Genomic DNA, 25,107 nt, shown 5'->3' on the forward strand with positions numbered 1-25,107 from the left:
GTCCCGGTTGTCTTTGCGTGCCTGAGTCACGTGCTTGGGGGAAGCGGGAAGGCGTCGTTCTTCTTTCCTAGCCCCCCCCATCCGCCATGTTTTCAGGCCCGGTCAGCCTTGGTCTGTCCCCGTAAGGAAATGGCCGGGGAGTTTCAGGAAACCCAGGCGCCGTTGCCTCAGCGGAGCCCGGGCTGACGAGGCAGGGCAGCGGGTTAAACCGGAGCAGTTCCGCGCGGGGTGGGGAGGCCATGGCGTCCGGCAGTAACTGGCTGTCTGGCGTGAATGTCGTGCTGGTGATGGCCTACGGGAGCCTGGTGAGGAGATTCCCCCACCCCATTCCTGCGGTCGCGTCTGACCCAGTAGAGACCCTCCTCTTGAGCAGTCCCCCGTGTCCTCATTCTCCACCCACTCACCTGCACTTTTCTGGGCTTTGACTCCTATCCCAGGAGTACCTGGGAGCGTAAGTCACCGACTCGCACCGCCCCGCCCCCGCCCCCCCAGCTGAGAACCCTCCCTCTAAACCCTGGGACGCCGACCCCCCCACGCATATCCGCCACAGGTTCACCCGTACCCACCCCATTGGTAATGGCCTTGCTTTGCCCCAACTTATATCCCAAAGCACCCCTGAGAACCCCAATTGAGATTTGAATTGAAGGCATGCCTTTTGTTTAATTTTTTAATTCAAGGTTCTCTGCCTTTTGGACAGGTGTTTGTACTGCTATTTATTTTTGTGAAGAGGCAAATCATGCGCTTTGCAATGAAATCCCGAAGGGGACCTCATGTCCCTGTGGGACACAATGCCCCCAAGGTAGGTCCTTAAAACATGAGATAGGCGTGGTTCTCCAGATCTATTAGGGCTCAGAATGAGATTTCCTTTGCCTTTCGAAATGACTCAGTTCCCGTATTCTTTGTCCAGTTACCCACGTGCTTGCTTTAGTACACTGAGCGATAAAGGTCATCTTGAGTCCTGGCTTACCTGCTCACTGCTGTGGCACAGCTAGTAACTTATCCAAGGACTTCAGTTTCTGCATCTGCAGAATGAAGGACTTGAATTAAAATTCCAATTTTAATTGAATTAAATTACAAACTTTCTGTGGTAAGATATTTCCCTGTTAAACTTAAGCTACCCAGTGTTTTTTGTTTGAGGATTTTGTTTTGTTTTTGATTTGGGATGGAGTTAGAGTGATTAGAATTAGCCCCACATCAGTGAGGAGGCAAACTTTGCAAAACTTTAGATTTATGAAGTCACTCAGTCATGTCCGACTTTTTGCGACCCTATGGACTGTAGCTGGCCAGGCTCCTCTGTCCATGAGATTTTTCAGGCAAGAATATTGGAGTGAGTTGCCATTTCCTTCTCCATGAGATCTTCCCGACCCAGGAATCGAACCCAGATATCCTGCATTGCAGGCAGACTTTACAGTCTGGGCCACCAGGGAATCCGTTTAGATTTATGTTGCTGCTGCTGTTGCTAAGTCGCATCAATCGTGTCCAACTCTGTGTGACCCCATAGACGGCAGCCCACCAGGCTCCCCCGTCCCTCGGATTCTCCTGGCAAGAACACTGGCGGGTTGCCATTTCCTTCTCCAATGCCTGAAAGTGAAAAGTGAAAGTGAAGTCGCTAAGTCGTGTAGGACCCTCAGCGACCCCATGGACTGCAGCCTACCAGGCTCCTCCACCCATGGGATTTTCCAGGCAAGAGACTGGAGTGGGGTGCCATCGCCTTCTCCGTTAGATTTATGAGGGCAGCGCAAATCATCTAGTTCCATCATTCATGTTACAAACTGAAACCTAAGAAAAGGAAGCAACTTACTGAGGACATACAGGAAGTGAATAACCAAGTAGTGTGTCTCTACTGTCTCCTGAAGATAACTGCCTACCTTTCCTCTCTTTAAGTAATCTACTGAAATTTTATTTATATCCCAGTCCTCCCTGAGTTCCATACTTGTGTATCCAAATGCCTACCTAACATTTCCAGTTAGATGTCTGATAGGCATCTCAAACCTAACATGTCTAAACCAGAACTCTTAATACCCTCCTGCCACCCCCATCCTGCTGCTGCTGTCTTCCACTTCTGGGCAAAAGGTGCCTGTTGCCCTTGCCAACCTCCTTTTGTATGGCTCTCCATTGATCACTGGGATCTAGCTGCGCTGAGTTTCTTATATTATGTGTACTGTCACTGGGGCAGAATGATCAACCTCTGGTTTTCATGTAGCTAGTTCATTTGATCTTTAGAGCTTACCTCAAGTACTATTTCCTAGAAAGAGGAATGTTTATGACTCATTATAAACTAGGTCTTTTTTTGTTTCAGATAGCATTTTACTACAAATTGTCTTTTATGTGTATTTGTTTAATGCCCGTCTCTTCCCTAAGCTCTAATAACGTAGGCACCATGCCAGTTTTGTTCACTGCTATAGAGCCACAGCCTACATATAGTAGATAGTTAATAATTCATTGTTGAGTGAAAAGCAGGTTAGTGGGAGGGCTAGAGCTGGTATACAATTATGTCAACTCCTAGACCAGTGTTCTTTCATTAAATAGTGTTGTAACTCTTCTCATTTTTCTTTGCTGATATATTTCATGGAAAGCCTCAAAGATGTGGCCTGAAACCTCAGCAGTGCTTCCACATTCTCTCAGTTCTCCAAATGCCAACTGCCTCCCTTAAGAAGGATATAGGGTTAGTTTACACTGTATCATGAGTCAGTCATACAAGGTTAGTTTACAGTATATCATGAGTCAGTCAAAACTTTGACTATTTAGAAACACCCCACCACTGCCACCCTCTCCCAGCAACTATAGACTGGATGAGATCAAGATTCCTTTTGCTCTAAAACATTGTCTAAATTCTTAGCCGTTGCTGGTGAAAAGTGTAAATTAGTAAAACTGCTTTGGAAAATATTGGGGTATTGTCTAGTAAGATTGCAAATGTACCTAATCCATAGCCCAGCAATTCCTACCACAGAGAAATTAATTTGTGCATGTGTACCAGAAGACATGTACAAGAATAAAGCATTGTTTGTAATTTTTTAAAAAATACGTTACGCTAAATTTCCACTTGAAAACATATTTGTGTTCTGGAACACTATGAGAAATGAAAATAAACTGAAGATAAGAATATGAACACAAATGAATCCCCAAAATATTTTTGAATGGAATCAATGAATTACAAACATGAATGAATCTCAAAAACATGCCGAGTGAAAAAAATGCCAGAAAGCCATTTACAAAAGAGTACATACCATATGATTCCATTCCATTTGTAGAGAATTTTAAAACAGATAAAACATCAGTGTTCCCTGGGTCATGGAGGGGGAGTTTAACTGCAGAGGAGAATGAAAAACATTTTGGAATGATGGAAATGTTCTGTATCTTGATTGGAATGGTAGTTGAATGAAAGTATTCATTTGTCAAGATTCATCAAACGACACGTAAAATGAATGTATTTTATTGCATTTGAATTACACCTCAATAAAATTTATTTAAAATTTTAAAAGGTTGCAGAGAAACTCAAAATATTTTTCCATTTGTATGAAGTTCAAAGCCAGGCAAAGCTAAACATCTTCAGGGTAACATGATAAAACAGCAAAGAAAAATAAAACTTGAGAAATTAAGGTTGGAGATTGCATTTGACCAGGGGTGGACACAAGGCTTTGAAGTCATTGGTCATGTCCCAGTTCTTAAAGTGAGTAGTGCATACAGGTGTTCATATTAATGAATTTTATAATTATTTAAGGTGTACATATATGTGAAATGTATTCTATGTATGACATACTTCACAATGGAAGTTTCTAAACAGTTACAAGAGAATACTTCTTGGGACTCTGGCAGCCCTCTTAAGTTAGAAAGATGAATATGAAACTGTTATAAGTGGTTTATATATATATATATATATATTTTTTTTTTTTTTTAAATTTGACTGCAGCAAATTTTGCTGCAGCATGTGGGATCTAGTTCCCTGACCAGGGATCTAACTTGGGCCCCCTGGATTGGGAGCTTGGAGTCCTAGCCACTGGACCACCAGGGAAGTCCCTAGTTTGTTTTTGAATTAACTACTTAAAAAATTAAATATGCTCTTAGAAGAAAACCTCTAGAAATCCTGTGGTCTACCAGGTAGAGATAGTTCCCAAACTTCTAAACCACATACAGATCTTAGGGTTTTAGAATAGATTATGACCTACAGTTGATGTCCATTTTTTCCCAGCTCAGGAAAAAACAGCTAACCAAGACTCTTCTAAATCCAACTGAGGGGACCTCCCTGGCAGTCCAGTGGTTAAGACTGCACTTCCACTGCAGGGGATGTAGGTTCAGTCCCTAACAGGGAACCTAAAAGCCTTCATGCAGCTCCCTGGTGCAGAAAAAAAAAAAAAAAAAAAATTCAGAAAGTCAGAAATAATAAAACTTGAAGGAATTCTAGCAGATTAAAAGATCTAGCTTAGAGATATGTGTTTTGGAGAGGTTCTTAGCAAATCCAGTCCCATACTTTCTTAAATTCTTGAGTCTTAACCTGGTGCTTTCATTAGCCAAATGAGCATTTTCTCTGCCTCTGTTGTCTTAGTTGTTTCCCACTTTGCCCCATTTCCAGATTGGTGGGTAGCAAAGAACAGGCTAAATGGCTGTGTATTGTTTTCTCCACATGAACAGGACTTAAAAGAGGAGATAGATATCCGACTGTCCAAGGTTCAGGATATCAAGTATGAACCTCAGCTTCTCGCAGATGATGATGCAAGACTGCTACAGCTGGAAACCCAGGGAAATCAAAGTATGTAGCATGTTCTTGGACAGTACTTCAGTGAGGGGTCTCACAAATTCTGAATTCCTTTTCTCAGTTGTAAACATAGCTGCTGGCAAACTCAACAGCTGTGGTTCCTTGTTACTGGGCATATGTTAGATTGGGAAGCACTTTAAGCTTGCTGGAGTTTGGAGAATCTTTTGAGGGTTATTCCTGACACCAGTCTCTCTCAACAGATTGCTACAACTACCTATACAGGATGAAAGCTCTGGATGCTATCCGTGCCTCTGGTAAGGGCTGCTCAGCAGCTGTTCTGTATCCTGAGAGCTCACCCGGGGAAAGAGAGGGAGGAACCCAATTTATGTTAGAATTTGTCCTTTCTACACCTACCCAACTGGTAGGAGTTTGCTAATTTTGAGAGTACTGGGTTACTGTTTTGCCTTAAGGAAATGATGTAGGTAAGTTATTTTTCTCCAGAGAGTCTGGATTTGTTTTGTTCTTTCTATACCTTTAGTTTCATGAACTAGTGGTAATTTGCTTGTTTTTCCACAGGAGACAGGCAACATCTGCTTTTTCACCAAGCCTACATAGATGGTTCTTGATTTTTTTTTTCCATTTGACCATTGTCAAAAATACTCTTGAATTTTTTTTCCATTTTTTTCATGACTGTTGTCAGAAATGCTCTATCTCTACCAAAACATAGTTTATATCTTAAACTATGGGTAAGTAGGAGGGTAAATAGGAATGACACTGTTGTATACCATTGGTATAATTTAAGTTATATTGCCACCACTGTATGACCACTCAGACATAGCTCTAGATCTCTAGTCTTCTTAATTCTCTTAAAATTTCCCCCCAACTCACTCATTGTACCTGTTTCTAAGTTTGGGAAATTAATTAGTAAGACTAAACAAACGGGGAAGGGGGTATCATTGTTCTATTATCTCCACAGAGATCCCATTTCATGCTGAAGGCCGACATCCCCATTCCTTAATGGGCAAGAATTTCCGCTCCTACCTGCTAGATCTTCGAAACACTAGTACTCCTTTCAAGGGTGTGCGCAAGGCCCTTATTGATACCCTGCTGGATGGCTATGAGACAGCCCGCTATGGGACAGGGGTAAGCCACAGTGGGTGGCCACGTTTTCCTTCAGGGAACTAAAGGGATGCCCCAGACTGAGAGATCCTCATTCTTCCTTCCTCTTTCTTCAGGTCTTTGGCCTGAGTGAGTACCTGCGCTATCAGGAGGCCCTGAGTGAGCTGGCCACAGTGTGAGTTTGGAGGGGAACATGTCAAAGGAAGCTGGTTAGAGAATACAGTAGTCCTGGGCTGTTTTCACAGTTAGATTACTTTCAAAAGCACTGTGAACAAAATCAGGTCCTAGAGCTGTTTCTTCATGGTGGAAAGTAGATGCAAGCTAATAAAAGAAGTTTCTCCTACTTTTTTGTATCTCTTTTCTTATTTTTATTTTTTGGTCCAACTCAGTAAAATGTCAGAATTGGTGTAATCTGTTATACCAGTAAAAGGAATAAAATAGTTTTTCAGCAAACAAAGATGTCTTCCTTTGTATCTTGGTCTGATAAAAAGAATTAATTGTCAGCCAATTTTATTACCTGACTGAAACAAAAGGTATCACTAAAGAGCTAAGCTGTGTTTTATAGAAGAGACTTCATAACTTTTTGCTGGGAACATTTTAAATACCTACTAACAGAGCTTCAATATGTTGTTTATGCATGTATGTAATTATAAGAGTAAAGGCGGAAAGCCAATCTGGAATAAAGAGTTACTTACCAGCCACGAAAATAACACATCTGCTTTCTGCTGTGTTGATTATTATTCTCAAAAGATGAGGGGTATGTCTGTCCTGTTTTCTGTATATCCTTAAAAACTACTTTGTTCTAAAGACAAAATATCCTATAAAAACCACTTAGAAAACTAATGAAAACACTTGGAAAGGGTGGAGAAGGCCTGTTCAAGTTCATTTTCTTTGAAAGTAAAATACTGTATGACTCCACTTACATGAGGTACCTAGAGTAGTCATATTCATAGAGACAGAAAGCAGAATGTGGGTGGTAGTGGCTGGAGGGAAGGAGGAATAGGGAGTTGTTTAATAGGCAGAGAGTTTGTTTTCCAAGGTGAAAAGAATTCTGGATGTTGGTTGCACAACAGTGTGAATGTACCTAATACTACTGAACTGTAAACATTTAAAAATTGTTAAGATGGTAAATTTTATATGTATTTTACCACATTTTTAAAAATTTAGTCTCTTAGATCTCTAGTTTCTAGAAAATTTCAACGGGTATATTGAAGAGTATAGGCTCTAAAATCTGACAAACTTAGATTTTATTCCCAGCTCTCTGTCACTTACTAGCTTTGTGACCTCAGGCAACTTTCTTGATGGACCCTCAGTTTCCTAATCTGCAAAAGGGGTGATACCACCATAAAGGGATAATGGGATGTGAGTAAATTACATGTTGGTAAAAGAACCAGATTTAGTGTCCTAACTTATGATAATTCAATAGTTAATTTCAATATTATTTTTTGGAGGTCAGTTGTTTCAAAGGACTCTTTGGACTGGGAGTATATTAGTGGCATCCACACATTAGGTGAATCAGAATTAAAAGTTTTCTTTAAGCACAGTGGAATGAAGAAGAGGTTGAGTCAGAGGCAGGGACTCATTGGGAAAATTGGTTTCTCTGCTATTTCTAAGCTACCACATGGGATTTTAGTAACTAGTTTGTAAGATAGGACAGAGACCATTTGTGGCTACAATTGCATGCATAGGATGTAGAAGCCTTGAATTGTTTTCTTCCATTAGTCCTCTATCTGTCCATGACCAGCCCTCTTTGTGTTCTTCAGGGTCAAAGCACGAAGTGGGAGCTCTCAGCGACAACACCAGTCAGCAGCCAAAGACCTAACCCAGTCTCCTGAAGTCTCCCCAACAACCATCCAGGTGACATACCTCCCCTCCAGTCAGAAGAGTAAACGTGCCAAGCACTTCCTCGAATTGAAGAGCTTTAAGGACAACTATAACACACTGGAGAGTACTCTGTGATGGAGCTGAAGGCCTCTCACTGTTGATGGAGCCAGACAGACTGCAGTGTGCTTGCCGGGTGGCCCTCACTCAGGTCATCTGGTTCAGCCCAGCTCTGGATCAGCTGAAGCCCTGGTTGTGTTCAGAGCTCTTAAGATTTCATGCCTAGAGGATCATTCTCCCACCCGCTCTTATGGCCAGTTTTAGAACATCAGTTAAGACTTTATTTTCCCTTGATATCACTTTTCTCTGGAGTTGAATTAGATGTTTTTCTTAATATTTCTGTCAAAACTTCCTTAAAAATCCTCACTTGGTTTTTTGATCATGGTTCATCTGTCCTTTTCCAGACTATAAATTATCCCAAGGGTGACCGGGCTTGGTGTCCTGTCTTCTGTACACAGTTGAATGGGAGCCATTTGGTTTGAGACATCTAAGAGTTGATTGGTGGAAATGGTATACAGAATGCTGCGGAAATTGGTGGAGGCCATGAGTGCTGCCTAGAACAACTTACCCTGGTGCTCCACTTAAACCAGGATGTTACTGGGAACATTAACACAACTTCTCTAACATGCAAGGATCTGCCTTCCACTTTCATTGTATACTGTCATGAATAAAAAAAGGAATGTTTTAACATCTGATATAATCCCATCACTCCTTATTTGTGGGATAGTGTGAAGAAATAGACCAATATCTTGATCTGACTTTATAAACCATTTAATGAACAATTAAAAAATAAAGCATATGATTCATTCCTCTATAGTTGTCTTTTAATAAAACAGACATGTGAGGGCTTCTCTGGTGGTCCAGTGGCTAAGACTTCATGCTCCCAATGCAGTGAGTATTGGTTCCACCCCTAGTTGGGGAACTAGAGTTTGATCAAAAGTTTGAGCAAAGATCCCACATTCTGCAACTAAGACCCGATGCAGCCTGGTTTTAAAAAAATGTTTCTTTTTATTTGTATTTGGCTGCACCAGGTCTTAGTTGCAGAATGTGGGATCTTTGATCAAACTCTTGAGTTGTGGTATACAAACTCTTAGTTGGGTCATGTGGGATCTCAAAAGAAGAAATCCTAAAGTTGCAACTGGGGTCCTTGTTCATAAAAGTGCCTGTGTCACTAATAGAAGGCTGGAGAACCAGGATTCCCTTCAGGTCTCTGGGGCAACAGGCCAGGCGACCAATCAACTCTTGTAGGCCTAGGCTCATTGTTGGAGGTGTAAATGTTGCTATGACTACTGAATCCTTGGTGACTAAACAGAAATGAGAGCTTGTTCAGTCTCCTAAGACTACATCAAGGAAGTCTGTAGACATGTCCATGGAAAAGATGGGAAAAGTAGAAGAGGTACGCAGAGTTGGAGAAGGCTGCTTTGGATGAGTTTCCCCTGGATAAGGTTTCCAGATGAATTTATCAGAAATTGACAGTTCTTGAGAGAGGCCCTTGGTGTAACTGAAGGGTAGCAGCAGGGGTGGGAGACTGGCACGTAGTAGGTATTCCAATATTTGTTGCATACTAACCCCTGCATAATAGGACTTTCTCCACACCTGCCCTAGGAAGTTGGCTACTCCCCTCTCTCCGAAAAGAAAGGTCTTTGTCTCCCACTATGTTAGGGCACTGAGGGTGAGGTACTAGAGATCAAGGCAGATAACAGAACTCCCTTTTCTTGCAGCATTTTCAAAGGGCCCTGGAACTTAAGAAGATGGTGCACAGGTAATCTCTGCTTCTGTCCTTTCCCTTACGCTTCAGTTTGACATGTTCACTCTCCTGCCCTCCTCTGATATCCACTTCATCTTGTTAGGGGCTCCTCAAAAAGGCAAATAGGTGTGAAGCAGGCAAACAGCAGCCCTTGTTTCCTTGCTTCCCATTCTCTGAAGGAAAATTGGAGCAAGTTTTTGTTTTTTTAGTTTTTAAGGAAAATTCAAATATTTGTTGTCTGGTACCACACTCACCAACCATGTGGTAGGTACGCAGTAGGTGTTTATTGAATGAATGAATAAGAAAACTCAAAGATTAAGCTGTATATCTCTTATCACCTGGGGAGTGTTTTTAAAAAAACAAAGGTCTTAGGACTTCCCCAGTGGTCCAGTGGTTAAGATTGCTTGCTGCCAATGCAGTGGGTGCGGGAGTGGGTGGGGAACTAAGATCCCATGTGCTGCATGATGTGGCAAAAGATTTTTTTTTAAAGCCTTAACCCAGAAGAAGATTCTGACTAAAATGGCCTCAGATTAGATAGGATAAGCCTGTTTTTTAAGGTTTCATAGGTTATACCCAGAGGTAGCAAGGATGTGACATAAAAAGAATGCATATAGTTTTCATGGGAGTCAAGATTGATGCAGCCTTTTTTGTAAAATCTATCAAAATTTTAAATTCATAGATCCTTTGAACTGGCAACTCGACTTCTAGGAATACCTTATACACATACCTACAAAAGCAATAGAATGCACACATATGAGTATTCGTGACAAAATATTGTTTATACAAGTAAAAAAGCTAGAAATAACATGTAGCTGGTGAAATTATGTTATAAAAGTACTTGGCAGCCTTTAAACAGAATGAAGCAAATCTCTAAGTGCTGATGTGAAAAGTCCAAATTGTTACGTAATACTGCTTATGTAAATGTAAAATTTCATGTTAAAAATAAAAGTTATACTTGCTGATACATGATAAAAATTTTTCTATAAAGATGCACAAGAAACTGATAACTTTGTTGAGATGAACTGGGGCAGAAGAATGATGCTTCCAGCTTTCATTTAATATATATTCCTGTATGTATTTTTCAGTCATCTGTAAAAAATACTTGATTTTTTTAAAGAAATGTCAACAAGATTATCTGAACAGAGGATATGGGTGTGTATCACATGTGTATAATCCTGTTGTGTATTAGAAAACCTTAACAAATGATTCCAGAGTGTCTAGCCAAGACAGAGTATCACTGGTATGATGGAAGGAATCAGTCTTTAGATTGGATTTGATACCCAGGTCTGCCATCAGGTGACCTTGGGCAACTCACCTGAACTACGTTTCCTTGTTTGTATAATGCAAAAACTGATACCTATGACACATGGTTATTATGGTGATTGAATGACAGACTTCCTATTAATATACGCTAGGTTCTAAATCAAGGTTTCCCTGGTGGCTCAGACGGTAAAGAATCCGCCTACAATACAGGAGACCCAGGTTGGATCCCTGGGTTGGGAAGATCCCCTGGAGAAGGGAATGGCAACCCACTCCAGCGTTCTTTCCTGGAGAAGCTAAGCCAGTACTAGTCACCTTTTCAAGGAGTTTGCAGTCTTCTCTGACAATGGTACAGAAGTTCTGATGAAGAGCCTCCTTTGACAGGGTTCTGTCTCTCCTCTTAACTCTAACCTATTCAACCCCTACCTTTGTGCCTGGGACAGGTGGCGAAATTCACACACTCACTGTCTGTGGCAGATAACATTAAGCCAGAGGAGAAACCCATATGCTATCCTAAGGATGCAGGACACCATGGTACAGGAGTTGGCACTGGCCAACAAGCAGTTGCTGATGGTGAGTTCTAGTGGCCTGAAGTTTCATCCTCTACTGCACTATTCCTTTTCCCACTGGGATTCCCAAGCTCCTGGTCTCTGCCATTACATCAGAGCAGCAACTCTAACCCTGAAACCAAAGCTCCTTTTCACCAATTCTTTGTATCCAGCTGCAGAGTCCCAAAGCGGTCGTCCTTACTCCTCTCACTTGGTAAAACTGCGCCTAGTTTTAGTGCCTAGCATCTGCCTCTGGGAACCTCTCTCCCTGGAGTCCCCAGTTGCTGTCATTCACCATCTTTGTATCCCAGATGCCTAGAAATGTTTGTGGTTTTTGGTGTGTTCTCAGAAAAGATGTGGGTCTGCACACTCACAGAGGAAAAAATGGGTTGGCTTCCCCTCCAAAGTTTAGTCTTTATGCTCCTGCTTAATTTTAAGCCATAGGCAATTCCAGATCCAAGAGAAAACGGGATAGGAAAGCAACCAGGGAGAAAGAATGAGGAAGGCGAGTAAACAGGGAAAATATCACACTCTTCTACCCACCCCACCAGGTCCGTCAAGCTGCCCTGCACCAGCTGTTTGAAAAGGAGCATCAGCAGTACCAGCAAGAACTAAATGAGAAGGGCAAAGCTTTTTACATGGAGAGACTCTGATGGCATTTGAAATACTGTCCTTCCATTCTCACCGCATCTGCTAACCTAGCCTTCTTGAGCCCCACTCCCTCCAACGTCCCTTCCTAAACACACCTGGATATAGTTATCTGCCCAGAGCTTAAGACAGTGTTCCCACTCTCACATCTCCTGTTCTTGTCAAGCCCCAGTGCTATCTGGAAAATGATCTATGAAACAATGGTAAAAACAAGAGTGACGCCTTGTGGTCAGAATGAGGTATGCAGTACTGACGTGAGTGGAGGGGAGGTGGATAGATGGAACAACGTGAGCAGAGCATCCTGATTTGGTTTAATAAATAAAGCTAGTTCTTAAAAGTTCAGACTTGGACCACTGGTTTATTCTTTGAGCCCACTTCAAAGTGTTTATTCACAGCTGCCAGTATCTTAATACAGCTTTCTGGATTTGCTCACCACCTCTCTGATCTCACTTCCACAGATCTCTTTGTACACTTGGACAATAGCTCTGAATATGCCTATTAATCCACAGGCATTATGGGGCTTGATGTCAGTAGGACTGGATTTTATGTTTTGACTTTGCCAATTATTGTGAGACCTTGGAAAAGTCTCTTTCCTCTGAATTTCCGTCTGAATGCTCACCTCTTCGAAATGACAGGGTTCCAAACTCAAATGCCTTCAGGGGTTAGGCAGGTAATATAGCAGTTATGAGGGGGAAAGAAATGGTGGGATTTATGGGGGACTATAAAAATGGAAAATCCCATGAGTGGAGGAGCCTGGTAGGCTGCAGTCCGTGGGGTCTTGAAGAGTCGGACATGACTGAGCGACTTCACTTTCACTTTTCACTTTCATGAATTGGAGAAGGAAATGGCAACCCACTCCAGCGTTCTTGCCTGGAGAATCCCAGGAACAGGGGAGCCTGGTGGGCTGCCGTCTATGGGGTTGCACAGAGTCGGACACGACTGAAGCAACTTAGCAGCAGTAGCAGAAAGAGCATGTGACATCTTAATCCAGTCAAAATTCTGAAAAGTACTAATTAATCATACGCATCTATAGGCCACAGAGAACCTTACTCATAAAGATCCACTTTACATACAAATGATATCTCAAGCCAGAGAGACTCCCACTTTGCAGCCAGTAACAGGAGCAGAAACACACCCTCACTGATTAACTGCCATCATATTTATTTTCCCCTCATCCCTCACCTTGGCATCTGCATTCTCATTGGTGACTCATCCTTCCCACACTGATGATTTCCTGCTCTCAACACTGCGGCTCTGTCCACACTGCAAAACTCACACCTTTTCTTTCCCCTGTGCCCCAAGTCTGCCTCTGTCCTTCAATACGCCGTTTTCATCTTAGCTGTCAGAACTTCTTCCTCCTTTCCTCACCACACATGAGCACAGAGAGGTAGCAAGGTATAAAGAGAAAAGCACACACTTTGGAGTCAGGTTTGGGTTCAAAGTCTGGCTTCACTTCTTAATCGTGTATGTATTAGGTTATTTCTCTGAGCCTCAGTTTTCTCTTCTGAAAGTGAATATAATACCCATCTCATAGAAACATTATGAGGATTAAATAAGATAAATGTGTGTAGAGAGCAAGCGCAGCCCTTGGCATGCAGTAGGCATCCTCCCACTTCCCTCTTAGGAGATTTCCTATGACCCAAGCCCTTCACAGGGGCCCTGCTTGGCCCCCTGGCCAGCCTCCTTAGGCAGCTCAAATATCATTCTCCATCCCAGCCCTGTCTTTCTCTTTCTGTCCTAAATGTCCATTCATCCTCCAGTCTCCATCAGCCCTGCTTCCCAAAGCCTCTAATCTTTAGTCAATCACTGCTCTTGAGTTGTGACACCAAACAGTACATGGCTGCTCCAGGCTGGTAGGGAGGCAGGCGGTGAACAAGCCATGACAGGTATGGTGGGAGTTTTATAGGAGACACAACCATACACCTGTGTCCTGGGTTTGACCCATTAAGCTGAGACTGAGTCTCCCATTCCTTCAGCCTGTTCCTCCACTCTGTTCCCTATGGGTCTGTCTCACCTCCCTTCTCTCCTCTTTGTATCTGTCTCCCAGCCACCCCCTGCCTCATCATGGCAGCACAGCCTGGTGTTAGGAGAGCAGGCTTCCATATGACGGATTTGGGTTTGAATTCTGGCTGGCATTTACTGCCTGTGTGTTCTTGAGAAAGTAACTTTAACTTTCTGGGTTACAGGGCTTTATATGTAAAATGGAGATAATGCCTACCTCACTAGGTTACCGTGGGGATTAAATAAAGCACTTTGCAGAGATGATAACCCACAATGATGTTTTCGTGTCCTTTGATAGTTTTTCTATTTTTATTTCAACTGCATTACCTGGTTGCCCCTCACCTCCTGCCACATTCCCTCATCAACCCCTTTTATTTCTCTGCTGTTCATTTGGGCCCACGGAACACCCCACCCCTCTGCCATGATCCCTGACCTTGGCCTCTCTCCCCAGGGCTTGTCAGTGCCAGGCTAGCTCCAGTATTGGCAGTGCGGCCCCCTGCGGAGCCCATTGCCTCTGATCCTCTCTGCCTGCTCTGTCTGCTCGCATCACATCAGCTGAGTAATTCACCCCTTCATGCCTCCCCATCCCCTTTTCCCTCTGTGGCCAGTGCCTCACCCAGCTCCTCAGGCTCAAACGGACTCAGTCTGGTTTGAAATGGCTACACAGAAGGTACTTCCAGGAGAGCTGGAAAGCGTTCATCAGAGGCCATCTGAGGTTTCCGCCTGGACATGCCACCCTGTCAGTCTCTTCCTGGGAGAGCTGCTCCTCTCCTACATCAATATTTCCTGTCTCTGCCTCTGTTTCCCGAGTTTGCCAAACACTAAAGTCCTTTCAATTCCTGCTAAAATCCCCTTCCCGGCCTTTTGCCCTCCAGCCTGTGGTTCTCCAGGGCAGTCGAGGTTTCCAGAAAAGGGAACTAGAATTTGGGGCGGGTGTGGGTGTTAAGGGTAAAAAAGGAAGGTCAAGAAAGTAAAAAATTACACGCAGACTGAAAGCCATAAGACAACACCACAGGTGTCTACCTTGGGGCTTGTAGGCCCATTTGTTGGTCTTCCCTGGAAGGCAAGAGCCACACAATACGAATTGACTGGAGCTTGGGACAAGCTATCGATCTAGATCAAGGGCACCGTCAAGTTGGCAGATCGTTTGCGAGTGCACGCTGAGCGGGGTGGGGGTGTCCGGACTAATGGGAACAAGGGCGCATGGAACAGGCCTGGGGGCTGAAGCAGAGCCGCCGCCTCCCACCCCACGCTTCCATCCAAGCCCCCACCCCACCAGTGCGGCTATAACTCGGGGTTGCTTCTGCCACAGTAGAGAGAAGCATCTGCCTGCCACAGGACATCCGACAGACCTGATTCTCTTCAGCAGAGAAACCTCCCAGAAAATCAGGCCCCTGTGAGGAAAGACCCTTAAAGAAGCCAGCTCAGGAGCTCATGTTGTAAGAAGCCCCAGAAGAGGAGAGTCCCAAGGACGGCAGGCTGTTTCCTGGCAGAGGCATTCTCCTCCCTCACCTTGTCCTTCTAAAATCCTGGTTTCAATTCTGCCAGGCGGGAGAGGCTGTCCTTAAGTCTTCTCTGGAGCCTGGGCTGGAGCCTGCTAGTAAGACAGGTCACGCTTATCTTCCGGACATCCAAGGGTGACTTTGAGGAGAAGCATGCCTGGAGGGCATGGGGAGAAGGTGAGAAGGGACAATATGGTGGGGAAAAGCAACCAAGCCTTCTGGAAGTTTCTCATGGCTACTCATCTCTCGTTCTCAAGAGCAGGCAGGTTCCAGGAAAGGGTCCGCTGAAAGGCCCTCAGCAGTCTTGTGGGGGCATTGGAAAGGTAAAGCAGGACGTGCAAGCCCCCACCCCCTCTCCCGGAAAGCCTTGGGGGCAGCTGGAGGGGAACTGAGGGGAGCAGGTGGCAAGGTTGACAAGGAGCTGCTGACACGGTTGATCCTCTGAGCGCTGAGGCCGTGACACCAGGGGAAGAAACTGTGTTGGAGTTTTTGGAAAGGATAGGTGCCCGGATGCAGAGGGCTGCCAGATATTCTTCCTGGTTTAGGCTACCGTGATCAAGCAAAGGCCAGGCACTGGTAGCAAAGGATCCAAGACAGGGATGGCACGAAGACCCAATGAGTAAGAGCTGGCTGTCTTAGGAGGTGAAGAGCAGGGGTTGGTGCCCTTTCCCCAGAGAGATGGCTCTCAGGGATTGGTGCCTGACATGTCTGCTCTGCCCTTTCTTTGCAGTGGGGAGGAAGGCAGAGGGCCGCGAAAGCTCTTCTGCCTGCTTCTGTGTGATATGTTTGATATTGGGTTGTTTAATTAGGAACCAACTAAATGTCAAACATATTCTTACAGCAGTAGGCAATTTGGCATCATACTCTTTCTTACCCCAACTTCTGGGGCTCTGGGGTTCCTGTTTTTTTTTTTTACTGAACCTATTTTCTCCAGGACCCCTTTGGAAAACTAGTGGCTGCAACCCATGTGGATTTCAATCTTAACCTGGAGGGCTAGTGTGGGAGCGGGGGAGAACTGGAGTCTGGGTATCAAATCTTCCTCTATCTTTCCCTTGTGTGTGCATGCTAAGTCATTTCAGTCATGTCCCACTCTTTGCAATCCCCCGGACTTAGCCCGCCAGGCTCCTCTTTCATGGGATTCTCCAGGCAAGAATACTGGAGTGGGTTGCCATGCCCTCCTCCAGGGGATCTTCCTGACCCAGTGATTGAACTCACATCTCTTACTTCCCCTGCATTGGAAAGCGGGCTCTTTACCACTAGTGCCACCTGTGAAGCCTCTTTTCCTTGTACTAGAAGGGAAATGGCTCTGATCTTTTCCTGTCCTTGTGGTTTTCTCCTTCTTATTCAATCTCCCCACCTTATTATCCAATGCTTCCTGTGCCTGGGACTCCTGTTCCCTAAGGCCAATAGTAGGGGTCTTTGGTTTTTCTGTTTTCTTTCACGAGTCAGCTGATGGTTCTATCTGTGTATTTACCTCTAGTGATGAGAAGCAGGTGTTTCAGTCACCCCATTGTTGGAGCCTAGTATCAACACCACCCATCTATCCTTGACATAATGACTAATGAGCACCATTTATATTTTTCCCTGGTAGTCCGGGTCACCTTGAACAGTGCCCACCTCTCTCTGGCATATTCTCAGATTGTATGGTGCCCGGGTCAGGGATCAACTACCACCTGTCAGTAGCAAGGCTCCAAGTGGAATGAACAGAGCCTGGAGCTAAGCCAGGGAGAACAGAGCTGGTAATGATGATGATGATGATGACTAGGGGCAGTGAAGAAGGGAGCAGAGGGTGAGAAGAGTAGAGAGCAACAAGACCTTGGTCTATGTGGGTATAAAAGTTCTATTTAAAGATCACTATGGGGAAACGGAGGACGTGATCCTATCTGGATTACTCTGTCTCCCACTTTTCTTTCCCTGCCCACTGGCCTGAAACTCTGGGATGGCCATCCAAACCCCAACCCTACGCTCTTACTCCGTCCCCCTGGTTCTTAAGTGGGGAGGAATAATGTCTCCCTGCCCATTAGAGACTCTCAAAATAGCACAGTAACTTGATCTGGGGATCTGGGGAATTGTCAAGGATCATGGGTGATCTCCCCTCTTCACTGTTGCTCAGGCTCCCTAAATACCAGGAATCAAAACGTAAAACTCAACCAGTGGAATTTGATTAGTATCCAACACAGTCTGGGTGAGAGTCAGGGGAAAGCTGAAGGGCAAACCAGGAAAACTAGTCATGCTTTGGGTGAAAACTACCATTCTAGAATTGCCAAAGTACCCTTCTCTATTTCAGTGTCCTACCCCTCCCCCTTCCTTGCTCTTTTAAAATATGCATGGAGCTGCCCAGCGTGAGTGGAAAGTTTCAGGGTCAGGGAGAACCTTTTCCCTCCCCCACTTTCCATTGTCTAAAATCAGCCTCAGCTGTTCCCTAATTTTTCTTTGCTGGTGATGTCAGTCCATCAAAGTGTCTCACCCTGTGTTCCCCTGAGAACAATGATGGGGCTGGGAACACCATATTAGGAACAAGAGGTGGAGCCATGGGCAGAAATAAAGGCCCAGGTCTGGGGAGCTAGTCACTCAGCCAGCAGCCCCTCCTTTCTTGCCCTAGTCTCCAGTCCTCCAGTATTCACAGGTGAGCTCCCCAACGGCCACTGTTCAGGATGGAGGCCATCAAGAAAAAGATGCAGATGCTGAAGCTGGACAAGGAGAACGCTCTGGATCGGGCAGAACAAGCGGAAGCTGAGCAGAAGCAGGCAGAAGAAAGAAGTAAGCAGGTAGGCCTTAGCCTTGGTCTCTCTTACCGGCTGGTGAACAAAACTGAAGTGGAAGAGTTTTGGTGGGAAAGGCAGTGACCACTGGTGCCAGCTCATCCTTTGGGCGGGAGGGACTCCTCTTCTTCCCCAGCCTCACAGCACACGAAGAGGGCATCTAGGGTATTTGCCTTAGACTGCCTGTGTGACCTTGTGAAAGTCAGTGACCCCTTCTGAGCCACAGTCTGTCTGCTCAATTTAAGTGGGAGTGGATCATGTTTTGGAATAACTCATGACTTCTAGAGGAAAAGGTGGGAGCTTGGCATGCAGCATCTCTTTTCCCTTAAATGGGGTCACAGACATCGACATCTGAAGATATTTACCATCCCAATGTCTTAATGAAAACTCAGCGTGGCCTGGTCATTTTAGGGTCAGAGATTACAAGGTCACAGGCCAAGGCCATAGCAAAATTCCTGGGGCAGTTGGCTGAAACTGATGAAGAAGAAAGTGTGTTGTCTCTCTGAGGATGGTAACATAGAGGGTGAGCTCAGGGGTCTGTCAGGCTCAAGAGCCTAGGGTCTGAGTCTGCACTGTTGTGTATGTGTGTCTTGTGTGTGACTCTTGGGGCTTCCATAGCTGGAAGATGAGCTGGCAGCCATGCAGAAGAAGCTGAAAGGGACAGAGGACGAGCTGGACAAGTATTCTGAAGCTTTGAAGGATGCCCAGGAGAAGCTGGAGCTGGCAGAGAAGAAAGCAGCTGATGTGAGTATAGGGAAACTGGGGGGTGGGTTTAACCTATGCAAATAGATCTTCATATTAATAACTGAATTCTAAACACATTTGGACATATACACACTTGTGGATTCTCAGAACATAGGCGTAGATACCCACGTGCATTTTTCCCACATGCTGGTATACCCTTATTGGCACATACTTTCATTCTTTAAAACTTGCAGAAGTCTCATTTTTCTTACCCCCAATCCAGGAATTTAATTATCTTTCCCAGGACCTGGACAAAGGGAGGGAACTCCAAGTCCAGAGTGCTATCATTTACCCCACCTCCTCCCCCATGCCACATTCTTAGCTTTTGTGTCCAAGGACTGGCATGTAGATATGTGTATTAATAGGGAACCTCTCATCTCTCAACTGCCCAGCAGAGCTAGCTCAGATTTCACAATGGGACAAAGGAGGTCACACTGACCCTGGCCCTATATGGGTTTATTTATCATGGGCAATGTGGGCATCTGACCTTATGCCACAGAGATGCCATAGAAAGCACTGCTTATAGCACAGCTGAGAGAATCTTAATATCAGAAATAAGAAGGACCAAGGAGTAAAGTTGTTACCACCAGACCTCACTCTGTGACCTTGACTAAATTATTCAGCTTCTCTAGGGCTAAGTTTTCCCACTTGAAAATGAAATAAATTCTCTGTTCCACTTCACGTTATCTCATAGTCGCCCATTTCCCTTTATCTTGTCAACCTTGAAGTTAACCACAAAGATAAACGAGAGACTACAAGAAAAGATTTGTGGAAGAAAAGTAACACAGGAATCTTAACAGCAACAAAAGAATGTGCTGGTATTGATGGAAATACAGTCAATTTTCAGCATTGAGTTAGTAAGAAAGTATTTTTAAAATCACACTTGGTTTTGGAAAACAGCTAGAAACAGAGCAAGAGGTTCAGCAACGTTTTCGGATGCTCTCATTCACTTCTTTACTATTAGGTTTCCGATCTCCCCGCTGGCTTTTTGCCGCTTTCAGTGACCTGGGGAAGCGCTGAGGGTTGTTGAATATATCATGCCAGAGGTCACAGACAGAGACCGTATTATATACATGATACATGTTCATAGTTTCCAAGAGTTTACGCCACTGCAAACTATTCATTCTTCCTTTGTGGAAAACTGTGAACAACACAGTTTACTCCAGGACTTTGGGCTAGAGCTTGATGGCCTGCTGGACTTGCCTAACTTAGGTTACAAGGATAGATGACTGTATCTCTCTGGTTCAAATAAATGGGCAGAGGATTAAGTTTTCACAAATGGACACAATGTCAGGTTGATAACAATTTTGTGAGATGTAACAAAATTGTAACAACTCTCTGGGAAAGTCCTTAGGCTGGTATAGCTAGTATATGGGTTTGAGGAGGTATTTCCAGGAACAATGAAAAAACAAACAAGATTAACCCGAGATTTGGGGAGAGAAAGAATGACATAGAGGCTCTAGACAATACACTGATACCATTGGGAAGATAAGGAATTTGTTGGAGATGAATTCTATTTGTCCTTACACATACACACTTAAGCACACATCAGCCCCCACCTAGACAGGATCTACTCAGTATATTCATTTGAAAGAAACTTCTCATAGTCATATAGAAAGCTACCAAAACCATTTAAATATGTAAAGTATGGGTAAAAAAAACCTCATTCAACTTCTCTCCCTCTTGTTAGCTTTCCCAAAAAGTCATTAAGTCCCCTCAGAGATATGTAAGAGAATAAGAAATAGGAGAAGCTTGTAGGCAAGAGGCAAACAAACTTGGGGTTAAGATGGAAACCCATCTTTTGAACTGTGGTGTTGGAGAAGAGTCTTCAGAGTTCCTTGGACTGCAAGGTGATCCAACCAGTCTATCCTATCAGGAAATCAGTCCTGAATATTGAAGGACTGATGCTGAAGTTGAAGCTCCAATTCTCTGGCCATCTGATGCAAAGAACTGACTCATTTGAAAATACCCTGATGCCAGCAAAGATTAAAGGCGGGAGGAGAAGGGGACGACAGAGGATGAGACGGTTGGATGGCATCACCAACTCAGTGGACATGAGTTTGAGTAAGCTCCCGGAGTTGGTGATGGACTGGGAAGCCTGGTGTGCTGCAGTCCATGGGGTGGCAAAGAGTCAGACACGACTGAGCGACTGAACTGAACTGAAGATGGAAACTGGAAGAAAGGTTTCTTTTCTCAAAGCTGGGGTCAGCAAACTATCGGGGTAAATGATGCTTTGGCCTGGTTTCCGACAAAGTTTTACTGGAGCATTTCCATGCCCATTCATTTACATATTGCCCTACTGACTTTCCCCCTACAAGAGAGTGGCAGCCACACACCATGGCCCACAAGGTTAGAAATATTTACTATCTGGCCCTTTACAGAAGTTTGTTGACTGCTGCCTCAAAGGGTCAAAGAAGAAAAGGAAGGCGTCTATGGGAATTGGGGAAAGTGCTAAATCAAGAAGAGGCAACAGGTTTCAAGTAGAGAGCAAGGGTCAGAGTCAGCAGCACAGAATATATGCGTCTTTGAAGGGAGGGTGCTCTTTCTAATAGGAAGGGAGTTCACAGCTCAGCTTCAGCCCTTGAGATTAATAAACAAGTAAAGAGAGCATATTCAGTTTAGTTGTCGCTCAGTCGTGTCCGACTCTTTGCAACCCCATGAATCACAGCACACCAGGCCTCTCTGCCCATCCGCAACTCCCAGAGTTCACCCAAACTCATGGGCATCGAAGTGATGCCATCCAGCCATCTAATCCTCTGTTGTCCCCTTCTCCTCCTGATCCCAGTTCCTCCCAGCATCAGGGTCTTTTCCAATGAGTCAACTCTTCGCATGAGGTGGCCAAAGTATTGGAGTTTCAGCCTCAGCATCAGTCCTTCCAATGAACACGCAGGACTGATCTCCTTTAGAATGGAGTGGTTGGATCTCCTTGCAGTCCAAGGGACTCTCAAGAGTCTTCTCCAACACCACAGTTCAAAAGCATCAATTCTTTTGTGCTCAGCTTTCTTTACAGTCCAACTCTCACATCCATACATGACCACTGGAAAAACCATAGCCTTGACTAGACGGACCTTTGTTGGCAAAGTAATATCTCTGCTTTTGAATATGCTATCTAGGTTGGTCGTAACTTTCCTTCCAAGGAGTAAGCGTCTTTTAATTTCATGGCTGCGATCACCATTACTTTGATGTAAATATAAGGGAAAGAGAACCTGGGAGTCCTGGTTACCTGAGAAGCCAATGTGGAAAGCATAGGATTTGCTAGGACTCCTTGAACAAAGAAAGGGTGAGGGTGTGGCAAGGTCAGTCTGAACTTCATTTATTTCCTCCCTAAGTTCATCCAAGGTCCTTTTCATTTTTTAATTGTGAAAAATATGTACATAATGTAAAATTTGCCATTTTAACCATTTTTAAGTGTACAAGTCATTGGTGGTCAGAACATTCACACTGTGGTGCAACCATGTGGAAGGTTCTTTTGACCTGAGATGAAATCAGAAGCTGTTGAAGGTAAAACAAAAGGAGAATGCAATAGGTAGGACACACAAGTTATACTTTTTTCAAGGATAGGAGGTGAAAAGGATGGGGAGAAGAGGGAGAGGACAGACATATACACCTGTTGATATACTGTACTGTTGGTTACCAGGAAAACAATAGCACTAAGCCCCTTGCTGCCCATCCATCATGCTTTTAAAGGTCATTAGGAGTCAGTCCACCTGTTTCCCTGGATCAAGAGAAGATTATCTGTTCAAATCTACCAGCCTCAGGAATGCAGTGGTGCTCTCAACACTCATTTGGTTTTTCTAAGATGAAGTCTTCTGCTTCTTCAGTAGGGCAAGGGAGCAGTGCAATAGTGTCCCCTGCTGATCAGCCCTGAGATGACAAAGTCTCATTTTTATTTCCATGGATTATGGATATCTCGTTAGATTTCTCCAAAGAGAGTTGGGAAAGGTCTTAGGCCATCAGGGCAGAGTTTACTGAAACTTCAAACCCTGCTTTTTTTCTTTCCATTTCCTGGGTGGGTAGCAGGGGCAGGGGTGGTAAATCAGTGTATAGGTTACTCTCTCAAGCAAATTACTTACTGTCTGAGTTGTTTCTGTTTCCTCTGATTAGTCTAAATGCTCAGTATTTCTAAATGCAGATGGTTGAAGACAGCCTCTGGTGGGAGTGTCTTCAGAACAAGGCATTGAGCGCAGCACCAATGTCTTACTTATAAATCTTCTTGGGGGTCAGGATTCTTAATTTAAAATCCTGGTCGACATCCTAATTCTCTAGAGAAAAAGAGATCTGCAACACAGGAGAGGCTTATCACTATTACTTACTGAGAAGGTGGGAGGAATACAAAGAAATAAGAGGGAAGAGTAAAATCCTCCAGGCTCTTTATTACTGTGCTTCTAAAAATCCTGCATGGCAATGCCTGTAGGGGTGGTTTCTAACTGATAAATAGCTCCTGGGGTACCTGGAAGCAGTAGTAGTGCGAAATTGGTGAAAGTTCTAACACAGAGGGAAGGCTGAGATTCTCAATACTATATATGTTTTTCAGATGCTCCTATCAGTGCTGTTGCACAAAGGATCTCGTGACACTAGTCTGTAATAGAGGACTCCTTCTGATAAAATGGAGGCTTAAGACACATTCCTCACCTACAAAAGGAATTGTAAGCGATGATTAATTACAAAGTCCTGAATCATTCAAGGTTTGGAGAGGCTGGTAAATCACTGGTGTATACTGATTCTCAAAAGTATCAGGGGAAAAGACCAGTATTTTGAATAGAACACGTTCATAACTGGTGACAAACAGAACGAGAATTTTGCCAAACTGCCCATCTCTTCACCCCCCATTAATTCCCTTCACGGACTTTCAGGAGATGGGAGAGCACCCACCTGAGCTGACTTTGAAAGGAGGCTGGAGAGCAGCACTCTTGAAGATGAGGCCCAGGAAGTCTTTTCTTAGCACTTGGGTTTGGAGCATTTGTGGGGTGGGTGAAGTAGGGGCTTGTGGGGTGTTTACGTTCTGGAGAGGCCACAGGGTGCCAGGAGTGAGAGGTCAATTGCGAGTGCGTAAAGGCCGCACAGGCCAACCATTGTGGGCAGTCTGCCCAGGGCCGGAGAGGCTTAACCACTACGCGCCTTCTGGTTACCATGGTAGCCCTCCCTCTTCCCAACCCCGCCCTCCTTTGCGGGCCGGAGGGAGAGTCTGGAAGCAGCCGCCCACGGGTACTGGGCGGGCCCGCCCCTCGCTTTCTGCCGCGGGCCTCCGTCTAGTGGACTGCCTTCCCGCCCGCCTGGCGGTGGGAGGGCGCGGCGGTCGTAGCGTCACATCCGGGCGGGTGGGTGAGTTCCGGTATTTCAGGGCGGAGCAGGCGGAAGTAGGGGTGAGAAGCGGCTGCAACGCCGAGCGGAGGAGGCAGGAACCTGTAGGCAAGCAGGAGCTGGGTGGGGACCATGGCCGGGATCACCACCATCGAGGCGGTGAAGCGCAAGATCCAGGTTCTGCAGCAGCAGGCCGATGATGCAGAGGAGAGGGCCGAGCGCCTCCAGCGGGAAGTGGAGGGAGAAAGACGGGCCCGAGAACAGGTACGGAGAGGGCGAGGCGCGTGAGGGAGAGGCAGGCGCTGGAGCAGATGGGACCCCGAAGTGGGGCCGGATTTTTGCGGTGGAGCACGGTCCTTAGGGGGCCAGTATAATCCGAGATGAAGTTGAAGTCCGGAGGATGGGTGGGGCTTAGCTTCACTTGGACCTCAAGTAGGTGAGGGGGATACTGGCTGCTGGAGCAAGCAGACTTGACTTTTGAAGGAATTGAGCCTCACGGGGTCTGAGGCGTGGTTTTCTTCCTCTTTTCTCCCGGCTCATTCATTCAATCCCTCCGAGTCGGGCGCGGTCGAGGGAGGGGCTCAGCGGCCTCTCCCTCCCCCACTTCCCCGGTGGGGTGGGGGACTTTGCTCTCGTTTGGGGTTTCCGGCCCAAAGGGTGAGAGTAGGTGGTTGCCTCTCTGATCTGGAGGTGTGCAGAGCCGAAAGGGTGGGGGGTAGAGGGTGGGAACAGCCGGAAAGCCCCCGGCCTGGCCTGCTGGCAGCTTTTCCGCTCCCTCCTCCTGCTCAGGAAATGAGGCAGCAGTCGACTGAGGAAGCGCGGTGCCCTCCCTGGAGGAGGTTGAGGCCACAGCACCGCCTCCCATCCTCCGGTCTGGGGCCCTTTCCTCTTAGGGGGAACA

At 45.2% G+C, this 25,107-nt stretch overlaps 4 protein-coding genes and 1 long non-coding RNA gene across 20 annotated transcripts in view; 3 read left to right on the plus strand and 2 right to left on the minus strand.

The window, feature by feature from the left end:
• Positions 1 to 468, minus strand: part of UBAP2L (ubiquitin associated protein 2 like) — a 47,975-nt gene extending 47,507 nt beyond the window's left edge. Inside the window, exon 1 of the mRNA XM_019954481.2 lies at positions 405 to 468. The gene's annotated coding sequence lies outside the window, so the exon portion shown is untranslated. The remainder of the gene's footprint in view (positions 1 to 404) is intronic.
• Positions 1 to 8,505, plus strand: C3H1orf43 (chromosome 3 C1orf43 homolog). 3 transcript variants are annotated; one of them, XM_070785630.1, is made up of 8 exons: positions 1 to 305; positions 698 to 799; positions 4,630 to 4,747; positions 4,954 to 5,007; positions 5,670 to 5,836; positions 5,929 to 5,987; positions 7,088 to 7,174; positions 7,576 to 7,713. In XM_070785630.1, exons 1-7 carry the CDS (start codon positions 240 to 242, stop codon positions 7,131 to 7,133), a joined length of 612 nt encoding a protein of 203 aa, XP_070641731.1. In that variant the 5' UTR covers positions 1 to 239; the 3' UTR covers positions 7,134 to 7,174; positions 7,576 to 7,713. The 3 variants fall into 3 exon arrangements, with proteins under 3 accessions (XP_070641731.1, XP_019810249.2, XP_019810240.2); XM_019954681.2 differs by lacking the exon at positions 7,088 to 7,174 and having other exon boundaries at positions 9 to 305; positions 7,576 to 8,505; XM_019954690.2 differs by lacking the exons at positions 698 to 799; positions 7,088 to 7,174 and having other exon boundaries at positions 6 to 305; positions 7,576 to 8,505.
• On the minus strand, positions 799 to 24,100 carry LOC139182116 (uncharacterized). 2 transcript variants are annotated; one of them, XR_011565681.1, is made up of 3 exons: positions 22,979 to 24,100; positions 1,410 to 1,581; positions 799 to 1,022 (listed from the first exon to the last, which is right to left on the minus strand). It is a non-coding gene; the product is annotated as an uncharacterized lncRNA (long non-coding RNA). The 2 variants fall into 2 exon arrangements; XR_011565682.1 differs by lacking the exons at positions 799 to 1,022; positions 1,410 to 1,581 and adding an exon at positions 16,266 to 22,769.
• CFAP141 (cilia and flagella associated protein 141) lies at positions 8,755 to 12,238 on the plus strand. Its single transcript, XM_019954705.2, has 4 exons — positions 8,755 to 9,089; positions 9,415 to 9,455; positions 11,144 to 11,273; positions 11,800 to 12,238. The coding sequence occupies exons 1-4, from the start codon at positions 9,057 to 9,059 to the stop codon at positions 11,899 to 11,901; spliced, it is 306 nt and encodes a 101-aa protein (XP_019810264.1). The 5' UTR covers positions 8,755 to 9,056; the 3' UTR covers positions 11,902 to 12,238.
• TPM3 (tropomyosin 3) overlaps positions 17,948 to 25,107 on the plus strand; it is a 27,439-nt gene continuing 20,279 nt past the window's right edge. For 5 of the 13 annotated variants that reach the window (XM_070785625.1, XM_019954726.2, XM_019954736.2 and 2 more), the window contains exons 1-2: positions 17,949 to 18,167; positions 18,780 to 18,905. In XM_070785625.1, coding sequence (XP_070641726.1) covers positions 18,054 to 18,167; positions 18,780 to 18,905 — 240 coding nt within the window. In that variant the 5' untranslated portion in view covers positions 17,949 to 18,053. Of the gene's footprint in view, positions 18,168 to 18,779; positions 18,906 to 24,252; positions 24,471 to 25,107 lie in introns of those variants that run through there. The other 8 variants (XM_019954763.2, XM_019954772.2, XM_019954754.2 and 5 more) reach the window with 7 other exon arrangements.

The sequence above is a fragment of the Bos indicus genome, chromosome 3 (assembly GCF_029378745.1).
Source record: "Bos indicus isolate NIAB-ARS_2022 breed Sahiwal x Tharparkar chromosome 3, NIAB-ARS_B.indTharparkar_mat_pri_1.0, whole genome shotgun sequence".
NCBI lineage: Eukaryota > Metazoa > Chordata > Mammalia > Artiodactyla > Bovidae > Bos > Bos indicus.

What these genes read in the sequence shown, in the direction of transcription:
- CFAP141 (XM_019954705.2), top strand. Translation starts at nt 9,057, where the DNA reads ATGTCCATGGAAAAGATGGGAAAAGTAGAAGAG. An exon ending in AGATGGGAAAAGTAGAAGAG is followed by an intron (nt 9,090 to 9,414) that starts GTACGCAGAGTT and finishes CTTTTCTTGCAG; the next exon opens with CATTTTCAAAGGGCCCTGGA. An exon ending in CTTAAGAAGATGGTGCACAG is followed by an intron (nt 9,456 to 11,143) that starts GTAATCTCTGCT and finishes TGCCTGGGACAG; the next exon opens with GTGGCGAAATTCACACACTC.
- C3H1orf43 (XM_019954681.2), top strand. Translation starts at nt 240, where the DNA reads ATGGCGTCCGGCAGTAACTGGCTGTCTGGCGTGAATGTCGTGCTGGTG. An exon ending in GGAAACCCAGGGAAATCAAA is followed by an intron (nt 4,748 to 4,953) that starts GTATGTAGCATG and finishes CTCTCTCAACAG; the next exon opens with ATTGCTACAACTACCTATAC. An exon ending in GGATGCTATCCGTGCCTCTG is followed by an intron (nt 5,008 to 5,669) that starts GTAAGGGCTGCT and finishes TTATCTCCACAG; the next exon opens with AGATCCCATTTCATGCTGAA.